Below are 17,857 nucleotides of genomic sequence, written 5' to 3'. Positions count from 1 at the left end.
AATATGCTACGACGTAAAGGAATGTCGTTTTTGGAAATTAAAGCAGCGCACCACGTAAATTTGTTCCGCACTTTTGAAACAGAGCGGCGCACATTGCTGCAGTGAAAATGGCGGGAACACTTGGCGCCATCACAAAGACCGAAATTCCAGGGTTCATTCATGTATATATAACAACAATGGCGATGCTTCAGGAATGCTAGTCTTCAAACCCATTCGTTTGAACCCTCTGTCAGTTTGCTTTTCGTTTTCAAGATCATTCAAAATGGCCCAAGCAGATCAGCTTAAGACCAGCTCTGAAATCAAAGAGCCGTCTCCGAAAGTCCCAAAACTCAGTCAGAATGGGGTGCACGAAGTTGCTCAAGGTGCTGTCTCCGTTTTGAGAGTTAAAAGGCTGTCTGAAAAAGCCGTGTTGCCTTCAAGAGGTTCCCCTCTCGCTGCTGGCTACGATCTGTCAAGGTAAATCCTCAAAACCTTATCCTTCATGAAAATCACGTTGGATTTAGAATAAAATTGATGGGTTTTTCCTTCTTTTTTTTAATTTCTGGTACAGTGCAACGGATACCAAAGTGCCAGCTAGAGGAAAAGCCCTGGTTCCTACTGATCTAAGCATTGCAATACCTGAAGGCACCTATGGTCGCGTTGGTATAAATCTCTGTACTTTATACATTTCATCTTTATACTATTCCAGGTTAATCGATTTCGTTGGTAGAGTGAAACTTTGGGTTTTTTTTTTTTTTGGGTATAGCACCGAGGTCTGGTTTGGCTTGGAAGCACTCCATTGATGTGGGTGCAGGGGTAATCGATGCTGATTACAGGGGCCCTCTTGGGGTTATTTTGTTCAATCATTCGGATGTTGACTTTGAAGTGAAAGTGGGTGACAGAATTGCGCAGTTGGTTATTGAGAAGATCATGACACCCGATGTTTTGGAAGTTGATGATCTGGATTCCACTGCAAGAGGTGCTGGCGGATTTGGATCTACCGGTCTTTGAATCTATGGGTTCTTCATTTTCCTGTGTAATGGGTTAGGATTAGGGGTCATTTTAGAGGGTTAAACTTTGTTGGGTGGTTTAGTCGAATCAATGGTGAGGAAAGCTGCTTTGTTTTTCTTCTCATGGTGTTTTGAATTGTAAAGACCCTTACATGTCCAGCAGTAACTGAGCTATCTCACTGATCTTTTACATTATGGTACAGTTGTGTTAGTTTCTGGTTTCTGATTGTACGTGTCAATATCATATTTTCTGTGCTATGAAATTATTATACCCACAAATAAATAGGGACCAATAGGCCTAAATTCATACAATATCTGCAAGTTCTTTCGGTTTGAATAGGGAACGGCAATTTGGGCAGGTGGGTTTTCTTACCAACCAAACACCAATACAATGTGCATGGAATATATATATACAAACTGGAATGATCCTGCACCTCCAGGCAAACAGCACTGATCGTCGTGGTATTTACACAACAATGAAAACCAAGGGAGTTGTTGTATCTCTCCGATAGACAAGCCTGAATAATTCTCTTCTTCGCTAGTATGTATGCTGCTGCTGCTTTCGTCTTCGGTTGATCATCATCATCCTGGCTATCTAGGTAAAAGATTACAAGGTAAAGAAGAACAAGGGCCGCGATGCCCACAAAAGGAAAGGGAGGAGAAAGCATTGAAGAAGATTAAAGCCTAAATGGCATGTATAACGTGCCTCTGTGCCCAGCATGGATTGACTTTGTCTAATTCAACAATTTTTTTAATTTAAAGAATCACGTGCCTTTGCCTTGAAAATTACTTGAGAGTGAGAAGCCAATAATCTTCGATTACCTTCAAGGAACAATTAGGCTTTATTCATAAGAATTTTTATTTCAAACGATTTCTTTTCTTCCGTTTTCAACTAGCCTGTTGAGCTATTTTGATAATCTTACCGTGACAAAGACTCAAAGGAGAGCCAATGCGGCATGCTTAAGCCTCCAGGTCCTGCTAGAAACTTGAACTTCGAGCTGTTCTATAGCACAACCTCATAGCTAAGAAACACAGGGCATCTATAAGAACGTGAAATTCCCCTTTGAGCTTTCAACAAGCCTGGTTTTCGTCTAGCTTCATCTGTCACTATGCTGTGCAAAGCAAGTGCAATTATTCAAACTATTCTTTAGAAGATTTTGAAACTGTTATTGGCAGCCTCAAGTAAATATTCCACAATCTAACGTTGTAGATTTATTACATCCAATTTATAACCCAAAAGGTTCAATGGAATTTCGTATACACCAAAAAACAAACGGGAAAAATTTCAAGCAGGACAGGTACAGATGAAGCTATATAGTGCAGGGGATGTTTCCATAGAGCCAATGCATCAAGGCAGTTATATCCGAGGTAGAATAGTAGGTGGGTCAGCTGGGATATCAGAGCTTGCCTGTCAAGTAATTTACTTTTCAGTAACAGTGCAGTGTCATATTATTGAAAAAATCCTTATCCCTAAGGAAATTTTAAAAGAAAAATGGGTGGAAATTTCCAACTGATTGCTCAAAACACCACATTGCAACACCATAGGGAGAAAATGCCAGTACTGTGATTACCCGCCATTATAAAATTCAAATCTGATACTAAGAAATATTCTTTTGTTAACAAGCATTGCAGTATTTCTTGTGACATTAAAGGAGGGATATATATTTCTTAGTATTGGACACTAAGAATGTTCACATAAATCACAACATCAAATCAGCTACTAAGAATGTTGTGATTTATGTCAACATTCTTTTTCTCAAAGGAGGGATATATATTCTGGTCCTGACAGAAGGTTTTGAACCCTTAGCAAGCTTAGAACTATGAAAAGGAAAATCAATTTTCACTCGCACTTAAAAGTAATGATGAATTTGTCTTACCTCTAGATATCTGGTTAACAACGTGGTCGTACTGAAATTAAAGCCCTCGACAGGATCTCCTTTTGTACGTGATGCATGAAGCTGTTTTCGTACTTGAGTAGCTAGTGACTGCATTTATAAAAATAAAACAGATATTCTAAGTTGAGACAGAAAAAACAAACTGCAAAGAAACATTCGGCAAATGCACATCTTGGAGTGTCCAGTGACACATACCTTCCCTAACTCAACTCCCCACTGGTCAAAAGAATTAATGCCCCAAACAAAACCTTCCACAGCAATTCTATGTTCATAGCTTGCCAACAGCTGAGGCAGCCAAGAAGTCATTATGTTAGAGCAGAAAGATGGAAACACATTATATGCATCAAGTTCTTCTACTTGAAGATTAAAGCTAGATAAGTTATGAGGTAGTAATTGACTTAGTGATGCAGAGCCACATCAATAGTATTAAAGTCCTCAACAGTGATAACCAATTATATGCAACATTAAAATTTACAGAGAAGAAACCGCTCACCTGCCCAATATTGTAAGCATTCAGAGATGGAAGCAAGAGACTGAGAGAAGGCCGATTCCCAGAGAATGTCTATGGAAGATAACAGAATAGTTACAACATTGATCCTACTATGAACTAAAGCTTGGTTACAATGCTGAAAGTAAATCACCTTGTGAGGAATTAGATGCTGTGGAACATTCTCCTTCAGCAACTGCTCTGCTGTCTGCAGTGAATCAATGTTTTTCACCAATGACATAGATTTTAGGCAACAATTCATTGAATAAAAAAATTAAATGATTTAGTGCTTGAAACCTAATGACATTTGCCCTTTCTAATAAAGAGAAATAATGGACACTTAAGAAAGCATAAAACCTACCTTCCCATATGCAAGGGCATCTGGCTGTGCAAAAAAGTTGGACATGAGCTCATCATGGTTGCTCACCACTTCACCTGCCAATAATAATAATAATCATGATAAATATCAAAGTTCATTAATGAAATACAAACAACAAAATATATGATCTTCAAGTTAACAATCAATACAGAAATAGATTGGATTATACCTTTAAGGTACACAGGCTGCTGGCTCTTCACAATACCAATGAAATCACATGGAATTACACGTCCCTGAACATGTCAAAAGAGAAGTTAAAATGCTTTGGCTTGCAGCACCTTGTGGTTTAGCACAGAGCTTAAATCTACAAATACCAAAAGATGAACAATCCCAACCCCACCCTTTACCGCTTGAGCATGATAATTTGAGAGTACCAAAAGCTGAATCTATTGACACAGATGATAAGCCATTGAGGATGTGCAGTAACAGAAACGTTCCTTCCATCAAAGCTACGGAAAAAGATATGTGAAATTAAGACTCATTGAAATCTCGAGAGTCCATTGGAACCCATGTGGTAGTAACATTCAAAAACAGCTTTTATTCAACCAGTTAAAAGTTCTCCAAGCACATTTTAGTACTTCATTTTATTATTTTCATGGGAACTAAATAATATAATGTGCCATATCTTGCCCATTGTCTTATAAAGCTTTCTAGTCTCTTCATTTTATGCAAAAGCTTCCAAATTAAGGTTGCCTATGGGCAGATCCACAGCTCTCCCATCCCTACCTCAAAATTTCATGGTGATCTAAACCGTTATATGCAACAAGAATCACCTAACTAATATTCTTCTATCATATGTAAAACACTGCAGATTACCTGGTGAATTAGTTGATAAAAGCTGTGCTGGCCATTTGTTCCAGGTTCACCAAAATCAATTTCACCAGCCTCATAAGGAAGTGGCACGCCATCAATTGACACCCCCTTGCCATTACTCTCCATGCTGACCTGAATTGAAGTAAATTTAGCAAGGTATAAGATTTGAAAACACAATTTCACCAACCCCCCCGCCCCTCCCCCCTCCCCCAAAAAACAAATGCTGCCCAATAAAAAAATAAATAGAAAAAGGAGTTTCAGCAAACATGCCTGTTGAATATGCGGAGCAAATTTCTCCAGGGCCTGGGAGTAAGGTAAAATGGCCTGACATACACTTAAAGTGTTACATGATGGCTAGTAATCATTTAAAAAGGGAGAACAGAGGAAGAACCAAGAAATGGAAAGTTTAACTAAAGTTTGAAGCAGAAATACTCACTCTTGCAGGATAGCCAAGAAATGAAACGTTCCATACACTGAGCAAACCCAACAGCACCTGAAGAATGTTAGCATACATGTCATCAAGTATTATTAAGCATGCCATCATACCAATCAGGAAAGAAATTGAATAATTGATCAAACCTATGTTAGCAAAACAGTCTAACGTGTGCTGAAATCAAACATGGCATCTGGTAAATCCAACTTGGGAAATACAAAGAAATAGCTTATACTGGGTTAATCCATCCAATTTAAAAGAAGATTCTAGCCAAATTCATTAACCCCATATACCACTGGTAGATAATTTTATTGGACCTAACGAATAACAAAGACCAATAGCTGCAGTGGAAGTAGATGTTATATAAAGGCACTTACAGGTATATTATTCTCAAAAGGAGCTGAACAGAAATGCTGATCAATACTTGAAGCCCCCTTTAAGAACCTTCAAGCAACAAATAGAAAACTTATTTGAGTATACACCAAATCATGCCAAAATGAAAAATAAGTAGACAAACGAGTGATTGTTAAAAGCACCAATGCAAAGCGAATGCAATATAGTTGAGATGATAAGAAGTAACCATACTTTTCTATAATTGGGAAACCATACTGCAGAGATAAAGGCAATACTCCAACGGCACTGCAAACTGCAAATGGCAGTTTACTTCATGGTTAATTATCTTCCACAGTTTACTAGAAAAGGTCTCAAGCTGCAACAGAAGTCAAATGACCATAAATGATCTTTGGAGAGAAGCAAGGGGACAGGGAATCAAAACTTACCACTGTAACGACCACCAACCCAATCCCAGAATGCAAATGCATTATTAGTATCAATGCCAAACTTTTCAACAAGCTGCATAGGATCAATGCCAGTGTTTCATACGTGAAATGAAGGCATATTTATAAGCACTTTAGTAGTTGATAAGAAGAAGGATTAAAGCTATCAAGCACGAAAATTGAAGAAAGAGGAATGCATGATCAAGAAGCCATTTGTTTCAAGCAAAAAGAGAAAAAACATATTCACTTTATCAAACATAAGCTGGGAACTGTATTCTAGCACGCTAGAAATGATTGATTTGCTGCACCAAACCCAAAAGAAATGATTCAATATGTACTTAGCAGCGTAGCAAATGCTTAATCACTCAAATTCAAGAGATGAAAGAACAAACTGATACCGTTAGATTAGTACTGACTGCCACCATGTGCTTTGCAACTGCAGAAGGCCTGAAAAAGCATTTTGGATCACAATTGGCTTAGTAACAAAGAATGGTCATACCACACATTAACATAGGAAAAAGAAGAAAACAATCTAGATCATTCACAAAATACACAGAAATGTTATAACAGGCAATAAAAAACCAAAACCCTCCAATCTGGGAAAACTTTAGATTATGCATTAATTCATTGAATATTGAGAATGATGCCTAGCAAGATTGAGAAAATCAAACACTTATTCAAAGTGTTAAAAGATGTGAACATCTCCTCTGTTTTTAGAACACATTCCTCAATGCTTTATCACTCTGAATTTCAATTGTTAAAATTACTGACAAATAGTTCCAAAATACTTGAGCAGAATAGTACCAGAATCTGAAACTACCACTGCATGCATTTAGTCATAACACAGGTAGTATTATCATGACACTAACCCAAGAGCAGATGAAATCCATTCCCTTAATGTTCGAGCATTCAACATAGTTTCTGCTGTTGTGAAAGTCTTTGAAACCACCACAACTGGATAAAATTACAACCAAAATGAAATCAGAAGAAGAACCTGTAAAAAAGGAGTTTATACAATAGAATAACAACACAGTTTCCAATGAATAAAAAGGAAGTACTAACCAAGAGTGGTTTCAGGGTTTAATCCTGCAATGTTTCTAGCGACATCGATAGGATCCACATTTGCAAGGCTGTGGCAAATGCAAGCAAGAGATTACGTTGAATTTTTAGAATAACCGAATGAATCAACAATTTACTATATATGCAGGAGTTACAAATTACAATGCAAATGTCAGAAAAGCAGCTAGAATAACAGGCACATTCTTGTTGAGAAACCACCACAACCAAAATGCTTTTGACTTGATCTCACTTATGCCAATGCCAGTCTTAGCAGGCCTATCTGGTATCAAGTCTTCCCTCTAATATGACAATTATACAGTTCTTCTTCTTCTACATTATTTTTCATAAAAAGGGAAAATGAAAGAAGACACGGGAAAATACCAGTTGCAGTAACAAACAAGTACTTACAAACGTAGTTGCCGTTCTTTTGCAAATTCAGCAGCCTCAGGGTCTGTGAGTTGTCAAGAGTAAACCAAATGCATCAGCCATACTTCCTTCTTCATAGGTTACAAGTAAAAAGACCAAGTAAGAGGGCAATTAATGGTAAAATGCACCAGCATAACCTGTTTGGAGGGCAGTATGCACAAATAAAGGACCTAAGAAACTGCCACCAATACCGATTGCAATAACATCCTTCAGTGGTTTTCCAGTAGCTCCAACCTGCCAAGATTTACTTGTTTCTCAGCAAGAGAGGAACAAACATATTCAACTTTGAGGATTAATAAAACAGCTGTGCATTACCCAGGAGCCACTGCGAACTTTCTCTGAAAAAGCCTTGATCTTATCCAGAACATTCCAAACATCCGGCACCACATTCTTCCCATCACTGTATATAACAGCATCCCTCGGTGCTCGGAGAGCTACATGAAGCACTGACCTATTCTCTGTGCTATTTATCTGAAACGTTCCAGCAAAAACACAATGCAAAATCATACACACTAAAATAAGAAAAAAAAAACACATTAAATGCTATTCAACAATTATCGACAGAAACCAAATTACTCCTTTCTTTAAAAGTGAATGACGTGAAGAGAAAGTTAGGACTTACATGCTCACCGCTGTACATTCGGTTGATTTGTTGTTTGAGAGATGCTGCCTGAAACTGTAAAAAGATTTAAATAAAATCGAAAACTACTATTTCGAAAGCCAGAATTAATCCAAATTCACCTCTGCTAATTTATAGAGCTTATCCATGGTCTCAAGAGTGGCGCGTTGCCTTGAGTAGTCCAAAAGCATTCCATCGAACTCACTGTAAGAAAAATATATTTACTCATATATATAATCGAATATTTAATAATTAATAATTGTTTTACTCAGTGCTTAGTGTAGATATTGAATCAGAAAAACGATGAGAGTTCAACGTAGGATCTTACACCATCATCGACTGGCATCGCTCTTTGTCGTTCATCAAATCACGAAGATGAGTGTTCTTCAAATCCTCGACATGAGCCTGTAAAATCCCAAATGAGTTTCGTGATAAATACATAGATTTCTTGATATTCAGCGATAATCTTGGCTAGAAAGTGACCGGAAAGTTACCTTCAAGTCCTTCCATGGCTCGGTGTCGCAGATTAGAGTGGTTGAAGCCATCTCAGCTTGTATTAGAAATGGAACAAAAACAATCTCTGCAACAGATAATACTATTAGCTTGAGATTTCCGACTAAAAAGAAATGAGAAAGAACACAAGAGAAGATACCGGAGCAAAGAAGGAAACTCAGAAGATGATGAAAGGAAAGGGGATAGAGAACTAATGGAGGCAGAAAAGGTTGAAGCTGGCAAAGCTTTGGCGAGGTTTAGAGAATCACGTGACTAGAAAAGGTTAAAGGCTACGTGGTAGAGATACGAGGGCCGAAAGGGCATCTCCCCAAATTGATACAGGTCAGGAATTCTGGTCACTGAACTTGGGTCCGGTTTAACGGCTTTGGAACCTGTTGTTTGATTGTGACTTTTGAGTGTTGAATTCCGTGGGCTGCGATTTCCAATTGGGCCCCAGGAAAGCAGCGGGCTAACTTACCAAGTGTTGGTACTACGTAAAGGACGGCGTCTGATATTGGACTGATCGTCATTCGCCAAGGCCAAGTGAAAATAAAGAAGTGTTAAAGAGGGCATAAGGATGGTTCCGTTGCCGGGGATCGAACCCGGGTCTCCTGGGTGAAAGCCAGACATCCTAGCCACTGGACGACAACGGAATTTGTCTGTTACGTCGTCAGCATTGAAACTTGATTGTTTTGGCAGGATTGCTTGGATTTGGATGACGAAATTTCAACCTGAATTAGAGAGAAGTTTCGGTGGTACCGTCTCAAGGATGAAGACAAGCAGGTGCTACAAATATGTTTTCAAAAGCAACTAGCAAATAAGCAGAAATTGTAATCTTAACTCTTGGCTTCTTACATTTTCCAAACAAAGGTAGCAGTTCCATTCTTGATGAATTCGAAACTGAAACATGAGGAAAAAAAACCTGAGCACCACAAGAAATTCCATTGCCAGGGATCGAATCCGGGTCTCTTTCGTAAAAACCGGACCTCCTAGCCACTGGACGACAACGGAGGTAGAATGCCTTCGGCCTCAAGATAGGTATCTGACCTGGAAAAACAGGCAACTTCTGGGTACGCTACGGCTACACTGGATGCCTGATTGTTCTCCACCACTAAAGCATGGTTAACATTGTTTATAGTTAGACATTCCAGCTCTAGTGCATATGTACTAGCAAGTTTCCATAGCTGATTCATGTGTTCCACGACTGAACACTTTCTAAAATGTCAGTCTTTAAGATCATAAATTTCGTGTCTTACTGATGAAATCATACTGTTATGGGATGCTTGATTTTAAGGTGACCAGATGCCAACCTGGCAAGAACTTAGACCTTTCTTTCTATGAACGGTTAAACTTCTGCTATCAAATTCTAATTTCCGTTCTTGTAGTTAAGCTCATTGTGTCCTCAATTAGGCATAGAAAACAATAATAATCCTCATCAAGATGCCTCTCGAGACCTGGAAAGCATCTCTGCATGACTGCATCCATCTCTTTCTGTCTCAAACCAACACTGATAATTGGGATTAAATGACCATTCCTTTCAAGAATTACAATAAGCAAGTCCCATACAATCAGTAAAATGTACTGATTCAATCTTAATCCCCAGAGTATGGACTCTTTTCTTCTCCGAGATGTAGCCTGTTTCTTGAATTGATATGCCCTCAGTGAGGGTTTTGAATTCCTACTAATGAAGACTTTCTTTCTACAATTTATTTATTATTACATACAATATTGTTATCCTTTTAAGGCAAAAAGAAAAAAAAAATCATCTTTACTACTACAGAGGAAGGAAAGAAGCTCTAATATGAACAAAAAACTGTGAACTACCATCCATTGCACCTGTGTATATATATTTCTAAGTGATGGGATATCTTTTCTTCATGTTAATATCAAGAGTGGTGGAACTATGTAGTCTCTGCTGAGTCCAATGCCTGCCAAAGACCAAAACTGTTCCCTTCATTCATTCTCAAAAAGATTGATTTCTTGAATGATTGAGCATATGCTTGGCCCAACATATATATATGATAGGAAACAGAAATGAACTCTAATTATTGTTAATCCATTTTCATACTGCTGCTTCAAAATTGACAACTCTTGCTGCAGGAATGCCTGGTGCATCCACTGTGGTCAATATTTTAGGCACAGACATACCCCCAGAGATCACAATTTCTGCACCAAAAGAGAGGAACACAAATTTAAATCACCACAAATATATAAATTATAGAGGATGTTTCAGTCTTAATTTTGAGTTTGAGTTTCATACCAATTCCTTCGCGAACTGATAAATTAGGCCTCAAAATGTCCCTTGAACTAATGAGAAATATATCACCCAGATAGAGATGATTTGTGGGCACGTAAACACAACAGAGTTCTTCTTCGCCTATACCCTTCTGAAGAACAACTGTGGAAGTAATAAATCCAAACATAAACTGCCCGATACGTGGGTGCCTTATGATCGCTACTTCTTTGAAAGCATTAGAATTCTGATCTGCAAAAGTGGTTTAATGTGGCTTTGAGGTAACAAACCTGGAAGCTGTAGCTACTAGCTAGATATCTAGAAAAGACTTACCTGGTGATATTGCAGTACTTATTTGCTTTGAGGCAGCATAAATATAACTCACAAGCGGCATCTTCTTGATGAACCATTCACCAAGAGTAAGGACTGAAGCCCCCCACCATGATGACATGAAAACGCCTACTAAAAAGATAAAAGTGATGGAGGTAGCAAATCCTAGACCTGCACGTTGGCCAAATCATTTCAGCAGCAAAAACAAAAACAACATGGCCACTAGTAAAAGCTGACAAGGTTTGATTAGTTAAAAGTATAGCCATGCATTCGTACGTGTGTTCAGATAAAGAAATGGCACCCAGTTTCATAAGGGCTATATATAACAGGGCTTTCTAATCTGAAGAACTCAACCCAACAAATTAATAAAAGCTAAAAGAGGATCCAAGAAAAGGCAGGTAATATTCTGCTTACCAAAAATATTGATGCCTAGATGATCATAGACAGGGGAGAAGAAACCATCAACGAAATGAATGAAACCCCAAGTAACATAGAATGTAATGGCCAGTGGAAGAAGTATGACACTGCAAATAATACCACATTTTCGAAAAATCTCAATCACTTATGTATATATCCTTTTCAGGGTACTGAAATCATAAATATGAACAAAATGCACTAAAAAAGTAACAAGAAAAAGTTTAAAATGCCCATGAAGACACACCAAATAAGTAGCAATGCATCATCGTTCAAGATAGAAAGGACTTACCATCCTGTCATAAACTTTTTCGACGCCCAGCTGCGGATTACTTTTAAAAAAGCCTATGCCAGAATTCAAAAGAAAACACTAGTCACAAACAAGAAGCTATAACAGTTTTCTGTCTGATATTATTCATAACCATCAATGATGACAAGAGGACTATGTTGCCTATATATCCTTTTGGTTTATGTTTACCCTTTTTCGTCTACTAGGTTTTCTATAAGTGGATCTAATTAATGGAACTAAACAAATGTATGACAACTCATCATCTTTGCATCGTTGCATGGTTTTGACAATGCATGCATGTGTTTTTGACCAATCTCCAGATTAAGAAAACGCAGGAACGTGGAAGGAAAAGAATGAAGAAGGAAAAGATATTAGGCACCTCGCGGCCATGGGAGGAGGTGACGGTAGGAGAAATAATAGGGACGGAGGATTTGGAGCCTCCATTTTCAGAGATTGTTGCTACAGGGATCAGCAACTCTCGATCTCTCTCCCTCTCTCTCGTTCCCATTCTCTTCCTTTTCGGGCCCTTCTCTTCCTAGTGTATCTCTATCTTCTTCTCTGTCTCTGTCTCCGTCTCCGTCTCCGTCTCTGTTTCTCTCTCTCTTCCCTCTAGCGAGTATAACGAACCATGGGATCAAGTTTGTTAGGATTACTAGGAAATGTATTAACTGAAAATAATGGAACCGAACTCGCAGGTTTGACTCAGCTTGCTCTGTCGTTGCAATGTTTTATTTTATTGAACGACGTCGTTCAAGCTGAAGGAACAATTTTGTTCAGTTAAAGGCCTGCCACGTGACTTTAACCACTCCTATCCATGAATATGATATTGAGAATAAAGGACGCACACCTCCAATTATATTCCCTTCTGCACTAAACTCGTAAGTACATGTTTTACAGCAAATCTTCAAGAGTCTCTAAATACACATATACATCGAGACATAGCCTCCTAGATTTCCAAATAAATAGGCAAACAAGCATAATTCTGCCCTTACATAAGAAAAGGAGCAAAATAGAAGAACTTGTGCATATATATTTGCGCATGCTGTGCTGCCAATCCCCACCCACTACTCGTGAAAGACGATGATGCCCTTGCCCACTAACTGAGAATAAAGAACAGCAAAAGTTGCCCAATTGCCTTTATTTATCTGTCCGATTATTCCTTTTTTTTTCAGGTACTCACACCTGGGTAAGTGCAACCATTATAGCCTGTAAAGTGTAAAAGCAAAAGGATTAGACAAATTAATAAAATAAGACGAATGATTTGTACCGTAAAGCAAGGTTCTACTGATTTAAGAAACTTGAACTTACTTGGGTTGTTGGAAGAAAGCATGGCTGTTTGTGAGAAATCACAATTCCATGGATTCCGACCAGCAGTTTGATAAAAGAGATTCATGGCATATGCAGCATGTGATGCGATTGTATTTGGTTCAAAACAAGCCCCTCCTGGTTGAATCGGACTACAATCTATTCCATGTCCACAAGCGTAATCCAAACTTGCCTGCAATTCGGCATCCGAAACACCAGCTTTTGGCACACACCAAGCTGCTTTCTTTGGCTGTGACGACGGTGTCACAGGTGCCTTTGGCATTGCCGGAGTCTCCACCGGAGTCTTAAAGAAAAGTTTAACAAGATTCAATGCCAGTTCTAAACAGTAAGAAGATGATAGTTGTTGACTAATGATTAGTTGCATTTTTCTCACCTGGCTACTTTGGGAGAGGCCAATGTCATAAGTCATGGTAAGATCAGACTTGAAAATCCCGAAGGATCTCTCTGAAGTTGGTCCAGGTTTCAAGTCCTCATCGTACAGAGCAAAGAGATATGTGTCAACCGATTTCCCTGGCATCAATGGAGTTCCCACCATTGATCGAAGGTGTGCAATCAAGTTTCCATTGTAAGCCTTCGCGTTCTCAATGCTTGGTCCTACTTCTTCGCTGTCCCCTTTGTAAGGCCACCCTGTCTCAGCCACCACAATCTCAACATTCTTAAACCCCATGGCGTTCAATGCAGAACGAACAGCATCCACCTGTCAAAGTAGCCAACTCATTGAATTAAACAAAACAATGTTTTCAACTGGGAGATATAGAAGTTGTCATAGCAAGTTCATGTAACATGTAACTCAACCTGAGCATCGAACATGTTCATGTACTTGATTTTCGTGTTGGCATCGACACGCCCGGAATTCGGTTGAAACAAGCAGAACGCCAACGTTTCAGGCCTTGGATCGCTGCGGTACGCGAAATAAGGGTACGGATTAATCTCAAAAGGCGAACCGGTAGCATTGTTAAACGCCAAGAGTCCCTTCAACACGTCTCCGAAACTCGGGTCGAAGCACCCAGATGATGGCGGCTCAGACTGTTTCAACAAAGCCATTGAATGCACCGTTGAGACCTTGACTTTATCACCTAACGACGCCGCATCGAGGGCATTCTTAACATTTTGCATGGCCGGCAACAACTGAGATATCAAATTATTATCTCCAGACATAATAACCTCGTTGCCAACGTTTATAAGTATGATTTTGCTGGATGGGTAATATGCGACTACGTTGGTGTTCACCCAGTTTTTGGCAAAATTTGGGTCTGAGGCTAAGGCAGGGATGTCGCCGTTTGCGGTGCCGATGACGATGCCAATTCCGGTGTTGGCTAACGCCTTGATGATTGCTGGGTCAGACCCGTATAGCCGGAGCTTTTGGATTGAGGTGGACTGGAGAAGCTTTGCAGTGGCTGCCGGTGACGGTAGGTTGTCGGCCACTTGTCCATAATTTACTCCAATAAATGATTGGGATTCTGCAAAGACAGACGTAAATTAGACTTCTCTGTTCTCCCTCGATTTTCTCAATAGCCAAACATGGATTATTTTTTTCCCTCTTTTTTTCTTCAGGAATACAAATTTCTTAGAGATTGGAGACCGTTACGTGTAAAATGAACTAGTGTCACTATTTTGAGTATTTTCTCCAATATGCAAGAGAGAAACTGAATACCTCAACTATGAAATATAACTCATTTAATCTTAAGATTATCAAAAATCACCTACACATAAAAGAAAACGTACGTAAAAGTTCAATTCAGGTCTCTGGTTGAGGAGCGAAACAGACAAAGAAATAGTCTAACTTTTCCATGTCTGGTGTTCAAAGAAAGGTGCTATAACAAAACAGAGAGAGCCAGAGAGAAAGAAACTTAGTGAAAACTCGGCTTCTGCATTAACAAGAGAAAACCAAAAGTACTACATCTTTAAGCAAAAACGACAAGATTATCTTCCAAATATAGAAGAATAATAAAAGGGAAAAGAAGATTCTGCAAAACCGGACAAACCCAGAAGCTTAGATTAAACTGAGGAAGAAAGGAATTCAGAAGCTTACTTGCTTTGTTCACTCCCAGTACCAGAGTCAGAAGAAGCAATGTTAAAGTACAACGAAGCACGGCCATAACAGCAGAGAGATGGTATCTGTTTTGCACGTTACAAAGCTGATGGCCTTTGAAGTATTGGAGTGAATAAATAAACAAAACCAAGGAAAGGGACGAAGGGTAGAACCGTAAAAGAAATCTTTCTGTGGAACTTAGTTTCACGTGTTTAAAGGGGCCACGTGTAATTTTCTACATGCAAACGATTCGTGTCGTTACGAAATGAACCGAAAGTTGCTTTGTTCCAGACAACTTTAACGTTGAGTTATTTTGACACAAATGCCCTCCGTTCTGACCGTTATGCCCCATTTTGGATTCTTATTGTACTAAAATTTGTCCGAACTCGGTCACGATACCTGGTCCTGGACTGGTCCAAGCCGGAGTCACGATATGTAGCCGACACAGCCCGTAGCTAATCCAACAGTCTTTAAGGTAGACCTAAAAGGCTAATTCCAGCTCAGATTGGATTCTTTAAAGCCAATTATGTTCTTTTACCGACCTCCGAACATTCAGAAGGCAAAAAGTGTCTATCATTATCCAAAATTTGAGGTGATATGGTGTTAAGTTTTGAGCCTTTCAGCCATGTTTTAAGCCTCGGAAACACAGCCTTGTCTTTGAGGGAGACTGCATAGTTTTTTCCTTCTCCGTTAAGAAACAACAATCCCATTTCTAGGTAGAAGACATTTCCCACACACACAAAAATATAACAAAGGAGCTTTGAACATACCTGATAAAGCAAAGCATATTCAATCAAAGCGCACACTGGAAAAGAAGAGCTTGTCATATAAATATCGTAGAATATTGATAGTCCATGGAGGACAAAGCACAAAGGTGAACCAACTTTAAGAAGGTGGAATAATTGGTGCACAAGCAATCTTTGAATATAACTAATAGAAAAAGTATAAGCTTTTTAAACCTTCAAAATTAAGTTTTCTACTTGCCCCTCCCAATCCACCAAATTATTTGAGCAGGTATTAGTCTTCCTAATAATAAAATATGTATACCTATTAAAGAGTTTTTTTTTTTAAGGCACGACATATTAATCCACCAAATCCCATATGCCGATCTTTTCAACTGCAACACTTGTTTCCGGAATTATAACTATGCATATATTTGATTTTTTTTATATATATATTTGACATAATGATAAATGCAGGAGATCATAATCCATGCAATTTTACCATTCAAAAAATATTGGAGTATGGCTATGTAACTTGTTCACATTTGAAGGCAAAGTGATGTTAGATTGAGGGTTAAAGTTTGGAATATGATGCTATTGATCAATATTGCTTTTTCTATACCAGATTCCATTAGTAAGCTGAATACAAAAAAAGAATATAATTCTTGTTGATTGGAAACCGTCACCAGTTGGATAGGTTGTAATTAATTTTAATGGCGCATTTCATAAATCTTTTGAAACAACATCCGTTGGGAGGTTATCTAAGATGCCAAAGGGAATTGATAAGATGGTTATACGATGAAACCAGGCAAAAGCTCAACCCATCAAGTTAAGTTTTGAGGAGTTTATCATGGCCTTGAGCTTGCTTGGGATTTAGGATTTAGGAAAATTATGCTCCAAGTTGATAATAAGACGAGATATGGGCTGTTACTTCATTTCCAACCCATCCGTGTGCAAAATTATATTTAATCCAAGTCGTTAAGGATTTACTTCACTAACACTAGGAGGTGAACACATTGTATATTTATTGTGAAATAAATAATGTAATTGATCATATGACGAGTATTGCTTTTATTGTAAATGAAAATTTTTTAATTTTTAATATTTTTATTGAAGTTAAGAAATTATTATTAAAATATATGTTAAGAGTTTATTTATTCGTATTGATTCGATCTTAATAATCTTCGAGATTTACCTATGCAATTATTAGACCATTCTATCATGTGCCATTGTTGATTTGATGTTCTCTACCACATAAAATACCTTGTGGAGGTCTAAATCCCATTGTCATCATACACCCCTTTATTTTTTATTTTTTTTGCCTTTAAAAAAGCACACCTTTGGGTCAAACTCTATATTGTTCAGCAAAGCTTCTTTCTTGTCAATGTCAATGTCTTTCTTTCTCCAACAATTGAGATATTTAAATTTAAAGCGTTGGTGATGGTGACTACTAATGGATTGTTGAATAGTAGTCTAATTTGTGACCATATTCCTTAATAAATTTGAATATAAAAATATTCTATTTAAGAAAAATTATTGAAAGTATATAAGTGGGATTCTTAGAACAATTTTTATAATTTATAATGTTGGAAATTTTTTTAAATTATTTTAAAAAATTACTTTTTTATTTTTTATTGTATTATATTAAGTTCGTTTGTACTTATGAATGAAATAAAGTTTTATAATTAATAATTAATTAATTATTATTAATTAAAATTTTATTTATCATTTTTATACTCACATAATACTGATGTAACATTAACATAAAAAGTAAACATTTTATATGATTATTTCAACATGTTATACCATCATAATAGTCTGTATGTCACATTAACATTATATGGTATAAAAAATAAGTGATATTTTGATTAATAATAATTAATTAATTATTAATTATAAAAAAATTTAATTCAAAATAAAAATATAAAGAGTTGATTAAAATGTAATAAAAAATTTTATTTAAAAATTTTTGATTAATTATGTTTTTTTATTCTTTAAACATATTAAAAAGAAAATTTTCATATTGGGTTTTTTATTACGGTTGAAATTAGAGGCCCAATTTACAACCATGTAGATCGGGTTTTATTCAGCCTTGAGGCCGGGCCTCGAGCGAAAGTATAACAATCCTGTTTTTGCCGCGCTG

At 37.6% G+C, this 17,857-nt stretch overlaps 4 protein-coding genes and 1 non-coding gene across 6 annotated transcripts; 1 reads left to right on the top strand and 4 right to left on the bottom strand.

Moving 5' to 3' along the window:
* Positions 1–178: 178 nt before the first annotated feature.
* DUT1 (DUTP-PYROPHOSPHATASE-LIKE 1) lies at positions 179–1,210 on the top strand. Its single transcript, XM_021429724.2, has 3 exons — positions 179–456; positions 551–642; positions 746–1,210. The coding sequence occupies exons 1-3, from the start codon at positions 194–196 to the stop codon at positions 988–990; spliced, it is 600 nt and encodes a 199-aa protein (XP_021285399.2). The 5' UTR covers positions 179–193; the 3' UTR covers positions 991–1,210.
* A 922-nt stretch (positions 1,211–2,132) lies between these two features.
* Positions 2,133–8,708, bottom strand: LOC110417388 (Sugar isomerase (SIS) family protein). 2 transcript variants are annotated; one of them, XM_021429720.2, is made up of 24 exons: positions 8,529–8,708; positions 8,371–8,456; positions 8,205–8,281; positions 7,999–8,080; positions 7,880–7,933; positions 7,573–7,728; positions 7,395–7,491; positions 7,240–7,282; positions 6,835–6,902; positions 6,642–6,726; positions 6,171–6,219; positions 5,776–5,848; positions 5,582–5,642; positions 5,374–5,440; positions 5,000–5,056; positions 4,834–4,887; positions 4,567–4,695; positions 3,920–3,983; positions 3,733–3,806; positions 3,526–3,579; positions 3,378–3,446; positions 3,080–3,169; positions 2,867–2,974; positions 2,133–2,397 (listed from the first exon to the last, which is right to left on the bottom strand). In XM_021429720.2, the coding sequence occupies exons 2-24, from the start codon at positions 8,419–8,421 to the stop codon at positions 2,347–2,349; spliced, it is 1,713 nt and encodes a 570-aa protein (XP_021285395.1). In that variant the 5' UTR covers positions 8,422–8,456; positions 8,529–8,708; the 3' UTR covers positions 2,133–2,346. The 2 variants fall into 2 exon arrangements, with proteins under 2 accessions (XP_021285395.1, XP_021285396.1); XM_021429721.2 differs by having other exon boundaries at positions 7,880–7,927.
* Positions 8,709–8,949: 241 nt separating this feature from the next.
* Positions 8,950–9,021, bottom strand: TRNAE-UUC (transfer RNA glutamic acid (anticodon UUC)). Its single transcript has one exon. It is a non-coding gene; the product is annotated as a tRNA-Glu (tRNA).
* A 327-nt stretch (positions 9,022–9,348) lies between these two features.
* On the bottom strand, positions 9,349–12,318 carry LOC110417390 (protein LIKE COV 1-like). The gene is made up of 6 exons (XM_021429723.1): positions 12,014–12,318; positions 11,638–11,690; positions 11,346–11,455; positions 10,935–11,102; positions 10,629–10,853; positions 9,349–10,534 (listed from the first exon to the last, which is right to left on the bottom strand). The coding sequence occupies exons 1-6, from the start codon at positions 12,140–12,142 to the stop codon at positions 10,431–10,433; spliced, it is 789 nt and encodes a 262-aa protein (XP_021285398.1). The 5' UTR covers positions 12,143–12,318; the 3' UTR covers positions 9,349–10,430.
* Positions 12,319–12,460: 142 nt separating this feature from the next.
* On the bottom strand, positions 12,461–15,147 carry LOC110417389 (Glycosyl hydrolase family 17 protein). The gene is made up of 5 exons (XM_021429722.1): positions 14,993–15,147; positions 13,756–14,420; positions 13,334–13,657; positions 12,943–13,243; positions 12,461–12,840 (listed from the first exon to the last, which is right to left on the bottom strand). The coding sequence occupies exons 1-5, from the start codon at positions 15,057–15,059 to the stop codon at positions 12,803–12,805; spliced, it is 1,395 nt and encodes a 464-aa protein (XP_021285397.1). The 5' UTR covers positions 15,060–15,147; the 3' UTR covers positions 12,461–12,802.
* Between the last annotated feature and the right edge of the window lie 2,710 nt (positions 15,148–17,857).

The sequence above is a fragment of the Theobroma umbraticum genome, unplaced genomic scaffold, assembly GCF_002168275.2.
Source record: "Theobroma umbraticum cultivar Fairchild unplaced genomic scaffold, ASM216827v3 scaffold_51.0, whole genome shotgun sequence".
NCBI classification, from domain to species: domain Eukaryota; kingdom Viridiplantae; phylum Streptophyta; class Magnoliopsida; order Malvales; family Malvaceae; genus Theobroma; species Theobroma umbraticum.
Note: the sequence above shows the minus strand (reverse complement) of the source record. Positions and strands in the feature narration are given on the sequence as shown.